Consider the following 13,667-nt stretch of genomic DNA (forward strand, 5'->3'; position numbering starts at 1 on the left):
GAATCATCCTGAGATCGCCAAAGTGCAATACCGGCCGCATCCTCCCAGGTGGCAGTATCGAGCACCCTTTGAAACCTTATATCTTGGTCTGTGTAACGTTCAAATGTCTCCGGGCGCAGTTTTCTTTGTCAGGCGAGTCGAGTGGTTATCCCGATCTCATTGAGAAGCCTCAAATGCCCCCGATGCGGTGGTGGATTATGTTGGCGACACAATGGACACCAATACTGGGACTCGCGATCGGACAATCGGAATATTCTTTTTGGGGTACCTCCTAGTGAAGGTAAGGACTAAATGATATCAATCCTGCTTTGATCTAACCATGATTTCACATCGATCGCAACGTGTGTAACGTTACTCCACAACGTATGCCGTTGGGGACGTTCAAAGCATAAAAAAACGACCCCCCCCCCTTTCATGCATTCATGATGAAACATAATACCCATTATATAAATTTGATTTGGAAATAGTAGCGTGTCCAGGCGAGAAACGCCAACGTTTTTAGTGAAATTCATGTTTTGCTGCATATCGTCGTGTTTTGGGATTAGACAGGATCACTCTAAAACCATACTTATATTCACCACGGTATAACACGCAAACATATACATGAATTTTTTTTTTTTTTTTCACATATTGAACGATATAGTTGGTGTCAAATGGGCCATAGTATTGTATGCATAGTTATAATATAGAATATAGATATAGCCCTGCAAACACTGCCACGTATTCCCATCTCATGGAGCGTTGGCGTGGTAGGAAAAAAATATGCTCAAGTCCGTGGTGTCCAATGAGTTAATAGCAAACTGGTAATGCAGGTACAAGGTCAGGTACACAGATAAAAAATGGCTTCCATACAAATTACATAAAAAAACTGGAACTCCATCGATTGGAAATGAAGGGAAATAGTTGAGTAATTAGAAACAAATTTGAGCCTTTATTGGAATGTTGCAAGGCATTAAATACACAAATCCCATATTTTTATTTTATAATTTGGTATTTAATAATAAAAAAAGTTTTTTTACTCTAACAATACTGGTCCAACAGCCGTTCCTGATTCAATCTTGTACTCGTCGTGAAGGTCTCTCGTGTTCCTCTCACTGCGTTGTAGAGGTGCATAACTGGCATGGTTTAAAGTGAAAGCAGACATGAAGTAATGTAGTAATGTATTGTTAACCAGGGGAATGGCGAGGACACGTATGCAGAGTAATAAGGGGACACGTCTTTTTCAAACTTAAGAAAATACTGCGTATGAAAGCTGCACCGTGGGCTGGAACAGTCATTGCTGATACTGGTACTACTGTATATCTATATATGCATTACTTTTTTAATTGCCCCTGATTTCCCCAAGTTTTACATATAAAAAAAACCTTTGTATGAAATATAAACAAGCTCTGATACACAGAGACGTGCATCTGGAGCAGGAAAAAAGAAGAAAATAAAAGGAGATAATATGTTCTAAAGTTATCACATGATCTTAAGAGTCACATCAGCTACTGCCCAGACTCAATAAACATAAATAATGTTTTATGATGTCATGTTATTATTATCATAAATGTTATCGTCATCATCATTAACCTCCACCACCACCATCATCATCGTCACCATCATCATCAAACATCATCATTTTCACAATCACCTTATCACCATCGTTTTGGTTTACAAACCATTTTTTCCTTCTCATTTTGAAAAGTAAAATGAAAAACGAAAAACAAAACAAAAAAGTAACATTCACAATAAATGTTCCAGCCGGTCTGTTTGGTCTGGTCTCTCTCGGCCTCTTTTTCTTTTTTTGTTCTGTTATCACCCTCCTTGTGAACATCCAGAGTTTGAATGAGCCATCAGAAAACACAAACACACCACTGTCCCTGACCTCCACACCCTGACCCAGTCCACCCTCACCTCCACACCCTGACCCACCCAGACCCAACCCCTCCCTGCCCCCGCCCCTCAACTGTTAAGACTGTTCAGAGGTCCACAGTTAAGACATGACTCCAAACACAGGATTGTGGCGACAGATGCTGGGCCCGATCTCTTCGTAGTCCTTTTTGGTGTGGCAGACCTGGTAGAACTCGGGCTGGGGGTGAGAGAAACCATACGGTTGACATATAAAGCAGCGACATATAGAATTTTTACATCAGAATATCCTTGTTCAAATGTATTGTTACTGTGAAAACAACAAGACCACATGGCAGAGAGGATTGGAAGTGTCTGTTGTATCCCCATGAGGGACTGTATTCAAATGTTAAATTAATTATTTCCTTCTGAAGTCTCAAGGCCCTCCCATAGTCGAGCAGACTGTACACAGAGCAGACTCCGCGGAGGTCCGCGCGGACTCTTTGAGCTTTTGATCTCAGCGGACGTCCGCGCGTCAGAATATAGGAGCTTCGCACTTTGCACTCTGCTGTGGGTCTGCTTTGACTCCCTTTGAGTCCGCGCGGACCTCCGCGGAGTTGCTCTGTGTACAGTCTGCTCGACTATGGGAGGGCCTTTATGGTTGTTGTTGCGAGCGGAACACATGCTGCTAGCTTGACACAGGCCTTTGCTACAAAGCTACAGTTACAATCTCGGGGGAAGATTCAAGCATTTTGATTCAAGCTACTAATCAGAATTGATTACTTGATCATGTGGGCAGTGATGGACAAATATTGTTGTAAACTAACACTTGACACATGACTGTGGTCATATTGCAAATCCAATGTATTTACCATTTTCTTGAAACTGGCTTTCCGCCAATTGTATGGACAGAAACATTTAGTTCCAAATGTACTTAATAACTGCCCGCAAAGTCTCATTATGTACCCTTCTATTCAATTAAATTAGTAACTTGATTATTTTGCCATTTACACAACATTCAGGGATTAACAAACAATTATCATTTCCCACTCACAGTACATCCTATTTTCCTTCAAAGATAAAAAAGAAATCCTATTCAGAGAATCTGACATTTGTGATACTCACAGTTGATGCTAACATTGATCCGCCAAACCACACAGCGTATCTTTGCATGTGATGGGTGATCACTTGGACATCAATTGGTTTGGGCTGAGGAGGAAAAAGTAACCATGTGTTTAAATATTGTCACTGTTGCATCTCAACACATTCCCATTTCGACAAGTATGAATGAACTAGAGATGCCAATGTTCCTGGAGATGCTGGTTTTCACGCTACTTGCTATAGGCGTTTTATCGACAAAAAAACGCTTGGATATAGCTGCGAAACGGGCTATGTGTTCTGCAGCTCAAGATGTGGATGCAGGAGAGTCTGAATTTAAAGAACATGGTTCTACAAGTGAAAGTCCTCTGAAACTTCGATCCAGGACAGGCCTACTAGCTTTTGTCGGACCTGTACTTCCAGTCTTGTGCATCATTTGCAAGAAAAGGGACAAGTATGTGAAGGGCAAACGCAAGAGGGACCATCTATCATTGGCTGAAACATTGGCAGCAGGTATGAAAAAAAAGCCTAGCTACACTAATGTGAAAAATAACTATTTGATGCTGTGCTGAGATACAGGAAAATGTTCATGTGTGTCTGCAAAACTGCCATGTACAGATCTCTGTGAATGCCAAAACTGTGCAAATGTTTCTAAGGAAACGGAGGATAGGGCTACATGGGAGGATGACTCAGATGATAGTGGTGAGGATGATTAACATCAGTGTTGCCTGGAAAGTGTGGTGGTGGATGAGCGTGTGGACTGGGGTTCGGATGTATAGGGCGAGGGGATTAGGGTTATACAGTAGTAGTGTGATTTGTTTGTATTTGTTGAGATCAGTTTGACACTGATCTCTCCACACACCTCACTGTTTACTCATTTTACTCTGTAGTGTATATTGTATATATCTATATTGAATATTCCTCTTTACTTTACACTTACTTACTTTTTTTTTACTGTATGAAGCACACTCTCAGGGGCTCATACAGCAACAAGCATTTCATCGTAAACTACCTGTATTTTATTGTGATAAATAATAAACAAACTTGAAACTTGTGTGTGTATGTGACGAATAAACCTCTTGAATCTATTTTTGTACCTGCATTCTATTTTGTCTTTAAATGGAAAATAAAAAGGTTAACGAGTAACTTATTGATTTGTAAATTGTTTGACATTATTCCAAATTAAGGGGATGGTGTAGTGTTTTGATTGATTAACTATCTTCATCAAAATTCTGTGGGTCTATTATTTTTGTCATACTATCCACTGAACTGTTTTGTGTACGACCTCAATCATTAGAAAATTGTACCAGCATCTTTAATATTGCAGGTTGGGAATCACAAGGTAAAGTGTTTTTGATACAAATGTGCTGCATGCATCACGGATTGTGTATTTATGGAGGTTTATCGAATAATTTCCCCGACAGGACGTCATGCATCGGTGTGTGCAATGCTGTGTTGTTGGTGTAGATAGAAGGCGATATGATTTAAATGTACAGTATGGTTAATAACACAGGTATGGCCCGTTTCACAGCTGTATTCAATCGTTTGCCTATAGCAAGTAGCGTATATGCATATAACATTGTTTAGAAGCCTATTTCGCGAACATTAGAATGTGTTTTTTTTTCATTTTCGTCAAGATGTACTCCGTGGATGACATGATAACATCACATTACTGTTTGTTTACACAATGTCTTGTGGTCTGTTACACAATGTCGTGGCAACAAAGAGAGCTGCTATTGGTCGAGCGCAAGATACGTGACCGAACTCGCACCAATTACGTCAAATAAAACTCTGTGGTGACCAAGTATCCGTTCGCGAGGAAAGATCTAGTCCCGACTTTAAAATTATGATTGCGCAAAACAGGCTAGTTTGTCAATGGAGAACTTTTTGTTCCTAAATCTACACCAATATATCTTTCACCCAGAGTAAAAATTGTGTAGTCCGCCGAGGTGGGAGCGGGATGAAACGATACAGCCTTCACCTTACGGCCTACATGTCTCTTGTCAGAGGGAGTGTTATTTGGGGTGTTTTAACTGTACACTCCCCCCCATGTCTCTCATCAGAGGGAGTGTTATTTGGGGTGTTTTAACTGTACACTCCCCCTCATGTCTCTCATCAGAGGGAGTGTTATTTGGGGTGTTTTAACTGTACACTCCCCCTCATGTCTCTCATCAGAGAGTGTTATTTGGGGTGTTTTAACTGTACACTCCCCCTCATGTCTCATCAGAGAGAGTGTTATTTGGGGTGTTTTAACTGTACACTCCCCCTCATGTCTCTCATCAGAGGGAGTGTTATTTGGGGTGTTTTAACTGTACACTCTCCCTCATGTCTCTCATCAGAGGGAGTGTTATTTGGGGTGTTTTAACTGTACACTCCCCCTCATGTCTCTCATCAGAGGGAGTGTTATTTGGGGTGTTTTAACTGTACACTCCCCCTCATGTCTCTCATCAGAGAGAGTGTTATTTGGGGTGTTTTAACTGTACACTCCCCCTCATGTCTCTGGTCAGAGAGGGTGTTATTTGGGGTGTTTTAACTGTACACTCCCCCTCATGTCTCTCGTCAGAGAGTGTTATTTGGGGTGTTTTAACTGTACACTCTCCCTCATGTCTCTCATCAGAGGGAGTGTTATTTGGGGTGTTTTAACTGTACACTCCCCCTCATGTCTCTCGTCAGAGGGAGTGTTATTTGGGGTGTTTTAACTGTACACTCTCCCTCATGTCTCCTGTCAGAGGGAGTGTTATTTGGGGTGTTTTAACTGTACACTCCCCCTCATGTCTCTCATCAGAGGGAGTGTTATTTGGGGTGTTTTAACTGTATACTCTCCCTCATGTCTCTCATCAGAGAGAGTGTTATTTGGGGTGTTTTAACTGTACACTCTCCCTCATGTCTCTCATCAGAGAGAGTGTTATTTGGGGTGTTTTAACTGTACACTCCCCCTCATGTCTCTCATCAGAGAGAGTGTTATTTGGGGTGTTTTAACTGTACACTCCCCCTCATGTCTCTCATCAGAGGGAGTGTTATTTGGGGTGTTTTAACTTTTAACTGTACACTCCCCCTCATGTCTCTCATCAGAGGGAGTGTTATTTGGGGTGTTTTAACTGTACACTCCCCCTCATGTCTCTCATCAGAGGGAGTGTTATTTGGGGTGTTTTAACTGTACACTCTCCCTCATGTCTCCTGTCAGAGGGGGTGTTATTTGGGGTGTTTTGACTGTGTCCCTCATGCGCATGGAGAGCCGTTTTCTCTCCCACTTTGCTCGATGCTGGACTGTTACGCTTCTCAGATTCATTTTTGAAAGAGCAACGGCCAACAGGGAAACTCCTACTTCCATGTTTACCAGCGGCCAACCAATCGTGTAACTTCAGTGACGTTGCTGGTCACCTGATCCAATCTAGATAAGATCTAGATAAGATAAAATGTGATAATTTCCGATATCACATTTTAATGCCAATATCAGTAGGCCGATAATATCGGACATCCCTAGTTAATGGGGATCTGAAATAAAGACGCGGCGCTCACCGTCAGCTTGCCGCCGCTCAGCTCCTCGCTCATCTTCAGCCGGTAGTCCACCGTCCTCTTGATGTCCCTCTGGAGCCGGCGGCCGAAGTCCCGGAACATGGTGGAGCCGCCGGAGAGCACGATGTTCTGTGGAGAAGAGGAGCAGAGGACGTTGACGCAGCAGTAGCGAGGGGTTAAAGGAACATGGTGGAGCCGCCGGAGAGCACGATGTTCTGTGGAGGAGAAGAGGAGCAGAGGACGTTGACGCAGCAGTAGCGAGGGGTTAAAGGAACATGGTGGAGCCGCCGGAGAGCACGATGTTCTGCGGAGAAGAGGAGCAGAGGACGTTGACGCAGCAGTAGCGAGGGGTTAAAGGTTAAGAGGACGCAGTGAGGGCCAATATATTGCCATATTTTGGCATTAGACTTAAAACAAAAGTATATTTTCTGGCAGATTTTGGGATTCATGAATAATAATAAGCCTACTAGGGGTGTAACGATGCATCGATGCATCGATATGCATCGCTCCTAATGTGACGATTCAACTGCATCGTTTTGAAAATGTTAGAATCGATTAGAATCGGAAATAAAAAATGTAAATAAAAATTGTTGTATTGTTTTTATTGACCTATAGTCTATTCATGCTGAGTGAATCAGTTCCCCCAGCCACATTTGTGTATACACATTTTTTGGGGGAATTAACTGATGGAAAATAAATTGAATCGAATCGTGGTCAAATTAAGAGATTTCATGATGCATTGAATCGTTGCCTGAAGAATCGTAATAGAATTTAATCGTTGTGAGGTCACATTGTTACACTCCTAAAGCCTACTGTTCTTTCATTATGCACAAAGGCTATACAGTACACGTGTGTGTGTGTGTGTGTGCAGGGTGCGATCCACGAGGGGAGCCCGGTCCGCTATAGCTCCCCTAGATCAGACATCAGCTCCCCTGCAAACTTGTTGCGATTTTGGGGGATCTCTAAATTACTGAAAATAAATGCTACTTTTGCCATGCATTTCTCATTTTTCTGTAATTTTCTGTATCATCATCGTATATAATAATAAACGTATGCTATTTTGGATGTATGATTAATGATTTGCGCACTAATTCACACGCCATTTTCCTTTTGCCTAAGTACAAACAGAGTCTCAAGCGAACGCCGGTGGTCTCGCGAGAGGTTAAGCGTTGGGCCGTGACGTCAGTGGAGTCACTCCAAGCAGTGCTGGGAAGCACAGAATGGAGTGTATTCCGTGATAACACAGCCAATATTAACGAATACACCGAAACGGTGATTGACTATGTCTGTACTCAGGTAGAAGTAATAATCCCCACCACCAAAATTAATATCTACCCAAATCAAAAGCCCTGGGTAGACAAATCCGTCCGTGAGGCTCTGAAAGTGCGCACATCAGCATACAACACCGGGCTGGTGACAGGCAACATGGAAGAACACAAGATGGCAAGATACAACGTCAGGAGAGCAGTAATAGAGGCAAAACGGCGTTACAGGGATAAAGTTGAACTTCAGTTTGAACAGGCTGACTCTAGAGGCATGTGGCAGGGCCTCAGAACAATGACAGACTACAAAGGAACCCCCCTCAAACTGAACAGTGACATCTCCTTAGCAAATGATCTCAACTCCTTCTATGCGAGGTTTGAGGCTGTGAACAACAACACCAGCCTACAAACCACGGCAATGGGGGGGGGGGGGTCTGCTGATGGAGACTCAGTGTTCAGGGTAACAGAGCATGAGGTGAGACGGATCTTTAAAAAAGTGGATATCAGGAAGGCAGCAGGACCGGACGGCATCCCCGGCCGCGTCCTAAAAGTCTGTGCCGACCAACTGGCCCCGGTATTCACTGACATCTTCAACCTGTCCTTGGAACAGGCCGTCATCCCCACCTGTCTGAAGAAGTCCACCATCATCCCTGTACCCAAAAAATCTACGCCCGCTTGCCTCAACGACTACCGCCCTGTAGCCCTCACCTCCATAGCCATGAAGTGCTTTGAGAAGCTAGTGAAGGGCTACATCTGTTCCTCCCTCCCCATCAACCTGGACCCTCTGCAATTTGCATATCGCCCCAACAGGTCCACGGAGGACGCCATAGCCCATGTGCTGCACACAGCAGCATCACATCTGGACAAGAGGCAGGGGAACTATGTGAGAATGCTGTTCATCGACTACAGCTCAGCATTCAATACCATAGTCCCCTCCAAACTCATAGCCAAGCTCAGGGACCTGGGCTTGAACTATGACCTGTGCCAGTGGGTCCTGGACTTCCTGACGGGCAGACCCCAGGTGGTAAGAGCCGGCAACTGCACCTCCTCATCCATCACGCTCAACATAGGGGCCCCCCAGGGCTGTGTTCTGAGCCCCCTCCTCTACTCCCTGTACACACATGACTGCGTAGCACAGCGGAACAACAACACCATCATCAAATTTGCTGATGACACAGTAGTGGTGGGCCTGATCTCTGCCAACGACGAAAGGGCCTACCTGGAAGAGGTAGAGAACCTGTCACAGTGGTGTCAGGAGAACTGCCTCTCCCTGAACGTCAGCAAAACAAAAGAGATGATTGTGGACTTCAGGAGGTCGGGGGTCAAGGACTACAGCCCCCTCAGCATCGACGGGGCACCAGTTGAGAGAGTGAACAGTTTCAAGTACCTCGGAGCCCACATATCCGAGGACTTGACATGGACCACACACATTGACAGTGTTGTGAAGAAGGCACGACAACGCCTCTACTTCCTCAGGCGCCTAAGGAAGTTCCAAGTCAGTCAGAAGATCCTTAGGAACTTCTACTCATGTACAATAGAGAGCATCCTGACCGGCAACATCACCTCCTGGTTTGGGAATAGCACTGCAAAAGACCGTAGCAGACTACAAAGAGTGACACGTTCAGCCGAACGCACAATTAGAGGGGGGCTTCCCACCCTCCAGAACATTTACAACAAGCGGTGCAAGGGGAAGGCTAAGAGAATTATTAAGGACTCGAGCCACCCGAACAACTGCCTCTTTGAACTGCTGCCGTCAGGCAAGCGATACCGGAGTCTTATGGCGAGCACAGAAAGACTCAGAAGGAGCTTCTATCCCCAGGCCATCAGGCTGCTAAACGAACAATAATCGCTAAACGAACAATAATCACTATGCAACAACCATCAAATGCACACAGCACACACACCCACACGCACACACTCACTCAAACAAACAACACACTGCAGCACCCACTCTCCACACTTTAGATCACACAAACACACTTACACTTTATATTTATTGATAAAGGATTTGCACTACAACTCGTACACCTACTGTGAATTGTACCTAAACTGCACCTCGTCCATTTATGCCTTGCACTATATAGTATTGTATATTAGTACACTGCACAGTATTGTATATTGTATGGTAACTACGTCTACGAACATTGTACATATGTCTAAACTGAACACTGTGACCTCTTTTTTTACTTCTAATTTTTACTATTTTTACTATGTTTTTATTTCATACTTATCTTGTCATGCACAGTCTCTGGAGCGCAACAGTAAGAAGCATTTTGTACAAAAGTATTCTGTACTTCTGTATGACAACTATTAAAGAAACTTGAAACTTGAACTTGTAATATGGCAACATGCATGCTATTCTTGCAATTACCATTCGGAGCGTGGCGGCGCTGCAGCCTGCACGGCACACATCAAACTTGACCCACTTTGTATGTAACCTGTGCTGTGGCTGTTACTTGTTGACACAGACAGTGATCGTTTTGACAGCCAGTAAAATGTCTAAACGAAAACAAGTAAGCCTAACCAATTTTGGTTTCACGAAGACAGTGAAGCTGACAGAGCAGCAGGAGGCGGGAATCGGATCATCTACAGGCGCAATTACACCTGCGGCTGGTGCTGCTCCGGTGGCCGTGGGGACTATTATTAGTATTACAACGATCGGTGACGGTGCCGGCGCCGAAGAAGCTGGAGATGGGGGTAATTTGGGTAACAGCTCAACAGAAGATGAAGATGCTGAAGCTGAATATAACCACCCCACCACCACCACCTCCGAGTCCTCTCAGACTCTCCCGCCAGCGGCAGGGAGGGGCAGCCCCGGCAGGGTTGGAGGAGGAGGAGGGGCTGGTGCTGCTGCCGGCTGGAGCAGCCAGCAATGGAGAGAGTGGAAGATCCGTTGCCCATGGCTGTTCCCTAAGGATGGAAGCTTGGGTTGCACAGTATGTAGAGATAATCATCTCTATCTAACTAAATAGATACTTTTTTTTATCATGGAATGTGCTGTGGAAGCCCCGTCCAGACGGCCGGACGGTAAGTGAGTTGTCTACTCTAACTCTACTCTACCTACTACAGACTAGTAACGTCTGCGATTACACAGTCCGACTCCTGAGCACTCCTCGCTGAGAGGCGCGCCGCGCACCCCCCCCCCCCCCCCCCCCCGACGCGGCTCACCCAAAGATCATGCTATGGTTCGCACACTGTGTGTGTGTGTGTGTGTGTGTGTGTGTGTGTGTGTGTGCGCGTGCGTGCGTGTGCTGAGGCAGGTTGCCAGGAGTGTGCAACAAGATGGTATAAATATGGAATATTAATACAGTGTATTCCACTATAGCTTAGCTATAGTGTGCTGGATGATGACAATAATGATGATACAAATTATTGGAATGAGGTAAACAGACTGAAAACGTAATATCTACAGCAAGAATTCTGGGTCTCAATGAATCCAAAATGTCAATGTGGTTAGAAGTGGTGGATAGAATAAAAGCTAGCTTATAATGGTAGTGTCTGGTTAGGAGCGAGGGATAATGCAATGAGGGGTGCGGGAGGGGGGGGTTCGAGCTGGAGCATATGTGTGTAGGGTTTTAGATAACAGGTATTAGGGGTATATCCTGTATAAGACATTGGTATAATTGGTAATTTCGTTGGATATACACTGTATACGGTAAAATATTATTATATATTTTTTTTGCTTTAAAAAAAAAAAAAAATGTTTACTGCAGATGTTAACAAAGTTTCCCATTGGAGACATTTGCAGTTGGAAAAAGGTAACAATTTGCGATATATTGTGATAATACAATATGGTGATCGTAACCAGACAGAACTTCATTCAACCATAAAGAAAAGAAAGAAAGAAAGACATTTTTTTTTTTTTTAAGTATCTGAATGTAATGGACACATCATTCTGAGCTGCTGAATTGAATGCTTCATTTGAGCAATCACATGTCTTTGATGAGTCATATATTCAAACCAAAGACGACCACCACCACCATCAATAACCTTATTAACCACTTTTTCCCTTTCAGCTACCATGGCGTATTTGATAACATCAGAAACCTTGGAATCACTCCTCTCATTCAAAATTGTGCACTGAATATTATGTGAGCAAAGCCTCACATTGAACATTGGACCCAGTACATAATACCAAGGACACTTCATTTGGGAGATATAATTATGCTGACTTAATAAGATAAGATATTCCTTTATTGATACCCTTAGGGAAATTCGGGCATCATAGCAGCGTGGGGGAGGGGGAGGTGAGGTACAGGGGGATCACACCTGTCACACATTTAATTTTTAAGAAGTATCAAATTAATCAAATCGAACCTTGGACAACATTTTATATTTTATGATAAGACAAACATTTTCCTAAATATTTTCCTAAATAATCTGAATCAAGTCTTTTTAAATTGTTACACTCCTAATGGTTTATAAATAGGTGAAAGTGACCAGTAGGTCAGGTCTTACCTTATAGAGAGGGCGTCTGACATCGATAGGGCAGTTCTGAATGACCTCATCCACAATCTCAGAGATGGGTTGAGTGAAATCTGGGTTGGCGAACTGGGGTGGAAAAAGGCTAATTAATGCTTTACTTGAGAACAAGCAGAAATACCACGATAGACAAGCAGAAATACCACGATAGACAAGCAGAAATAATATGATAGACAAGCAGAAATAATATGATAGACAAGCAGAAATACCACAATAGACGAGGGCTGGGCGATTCATGATTTAGGACGATTTAAAAAAATGACAAACAGTGATGTTTGGTGAAAGTTAGATTTGCACTTTATTAAATTCATTCTTGTTTGATGATCAAGAGGCACCCTTTATTTGTTTTAAGTGAAGTTTGGTGAAAAAGCAAGTTATTGCACTATTAATCCCAATAGGGACATTCATCTTTGTTTGATCAAGAGTAACCTTTTATATATATATATATATATTTTGAAGTGAAGATTGGTGAAAGTTAGGTTTGCACTTCAATCCCAATAAGGAAATTCATCTTGGTTTGATTGTGTCAAATAAAAACAAAGCTTATTTGAATGATTTCCTTGGCGTTTCTAGTTTTTAAGAGAGAAAAAATCGATTAAAATCGTGAATCGGATGTGGTGTGAACAAATCGGAGATTTTATTTTTAGGCCATATCGCCCAGCCCTACAATAATAGACAAGTAGAAATAACATGATAGACAAGGACAAGCAGAAATACCATGATAGACACGCAGAGAGAGAGAGGAGAGCACATAACATAATGACCTGTCTCAAACCCCGCCCTCTTTTCTTGATCCTCCAATCACAACTGTCGCTTACCTCGGACAAACCAAGTTTGTCCGAGGTAAGCGACAGTTGTGATTGGAGGATCAAGAAAAGAGGGCGGGGTTTGAGACAGGTCCATTAAGGACAGTACACACCACCAGCACAGACTCTTCAACCACCTGCCATCAGGCAGGCGATACAGGAGTCTGAAAGCCAGAACTACGAGACTGACAAACAGTTTCTACCCACAGGCCATCAGGCTTGTGAATGCCAGCTCCCCCACCTAGCCCCCCCCCCCCCCCCCCAACACACACACCCCTTCTTGAAACTGATCCCCCCCCCACCCCGCTTTTGTGCCAGGCAGACACTCTGACCCCGACTGCTGCTGTGACCTCGCTGTCACCCTTGACCCTTCCCCCGAACTATGAATCACTAAAGACACTTTTTAACTGCTGCTGTGACCACTGTCACCTCCATTTATATTATATTTATCTATATTTTTTACCTTACTTTTTAGCACTCGCTTGTATTTAAATATGTTTTAGTTAAGTATTGTGTGATTTTGTGTGAAGGGCGGACTAGCAAAGTAAGATTTTCATTGTATGGCAAACTCTGTTTACCTGTGCACATGACAATAAACAATCTTGAATCTTGAATCTTGAAATACCATGATAGACGAGCAGAAATACCACGATAGACAAGCAGAAATACCACG

The 13,667-nt window shown here is 43.4% G+C and overlaps 1 protein-coding gene across 1 annotated transcript in view; it reads right to left on the reverse strand.

The window, feature by feature from the left end:
* Positions 1-911: 911 nt before the first annotated feature.
* The window catches only part of LOC311229310 (actin-related protein 3), a 100,599-nt gene continuing 87,843 nt past the window's right edge, over positions 912-13,667 (reverse strand). Inside the window, exons 9-12 of the mRNA XM_084315385.1 lie at positions 12,165-12,257; positions 6,448-6,573; positions 2,956-3,039; positions 912-2,071 (exon numbers count right to left, since the gene is read on the reverse strand). Of these exons, the coding sequence (XP_084171511.1) occupies positions 1,976-2,071; positions 2,956-3,039; positions 6,448-6,573; positions 12,165-12,257 (399 nt within the window). The 3' untranslated portion in view covers positions 912-1,975. The remainder of the gene's footprint in view (positions 2,072-2,955; positions 3,040-6,447; positions 6,574-12,164; positions 12,258-13,667) is intronic.

The sequence above is a fragment of the Notolepis coatsorum genome, assembly GCF_963971535.1.
Source record: "Notolepis coatsorum genome assembly, chromosome: 5".
Lineage (NCBI taxonomy): Eukaryota > Metazoa > Chordata > Actinopteri > Aulopiformes > Paralepididae > Notolepis > Notolepis coatsorum.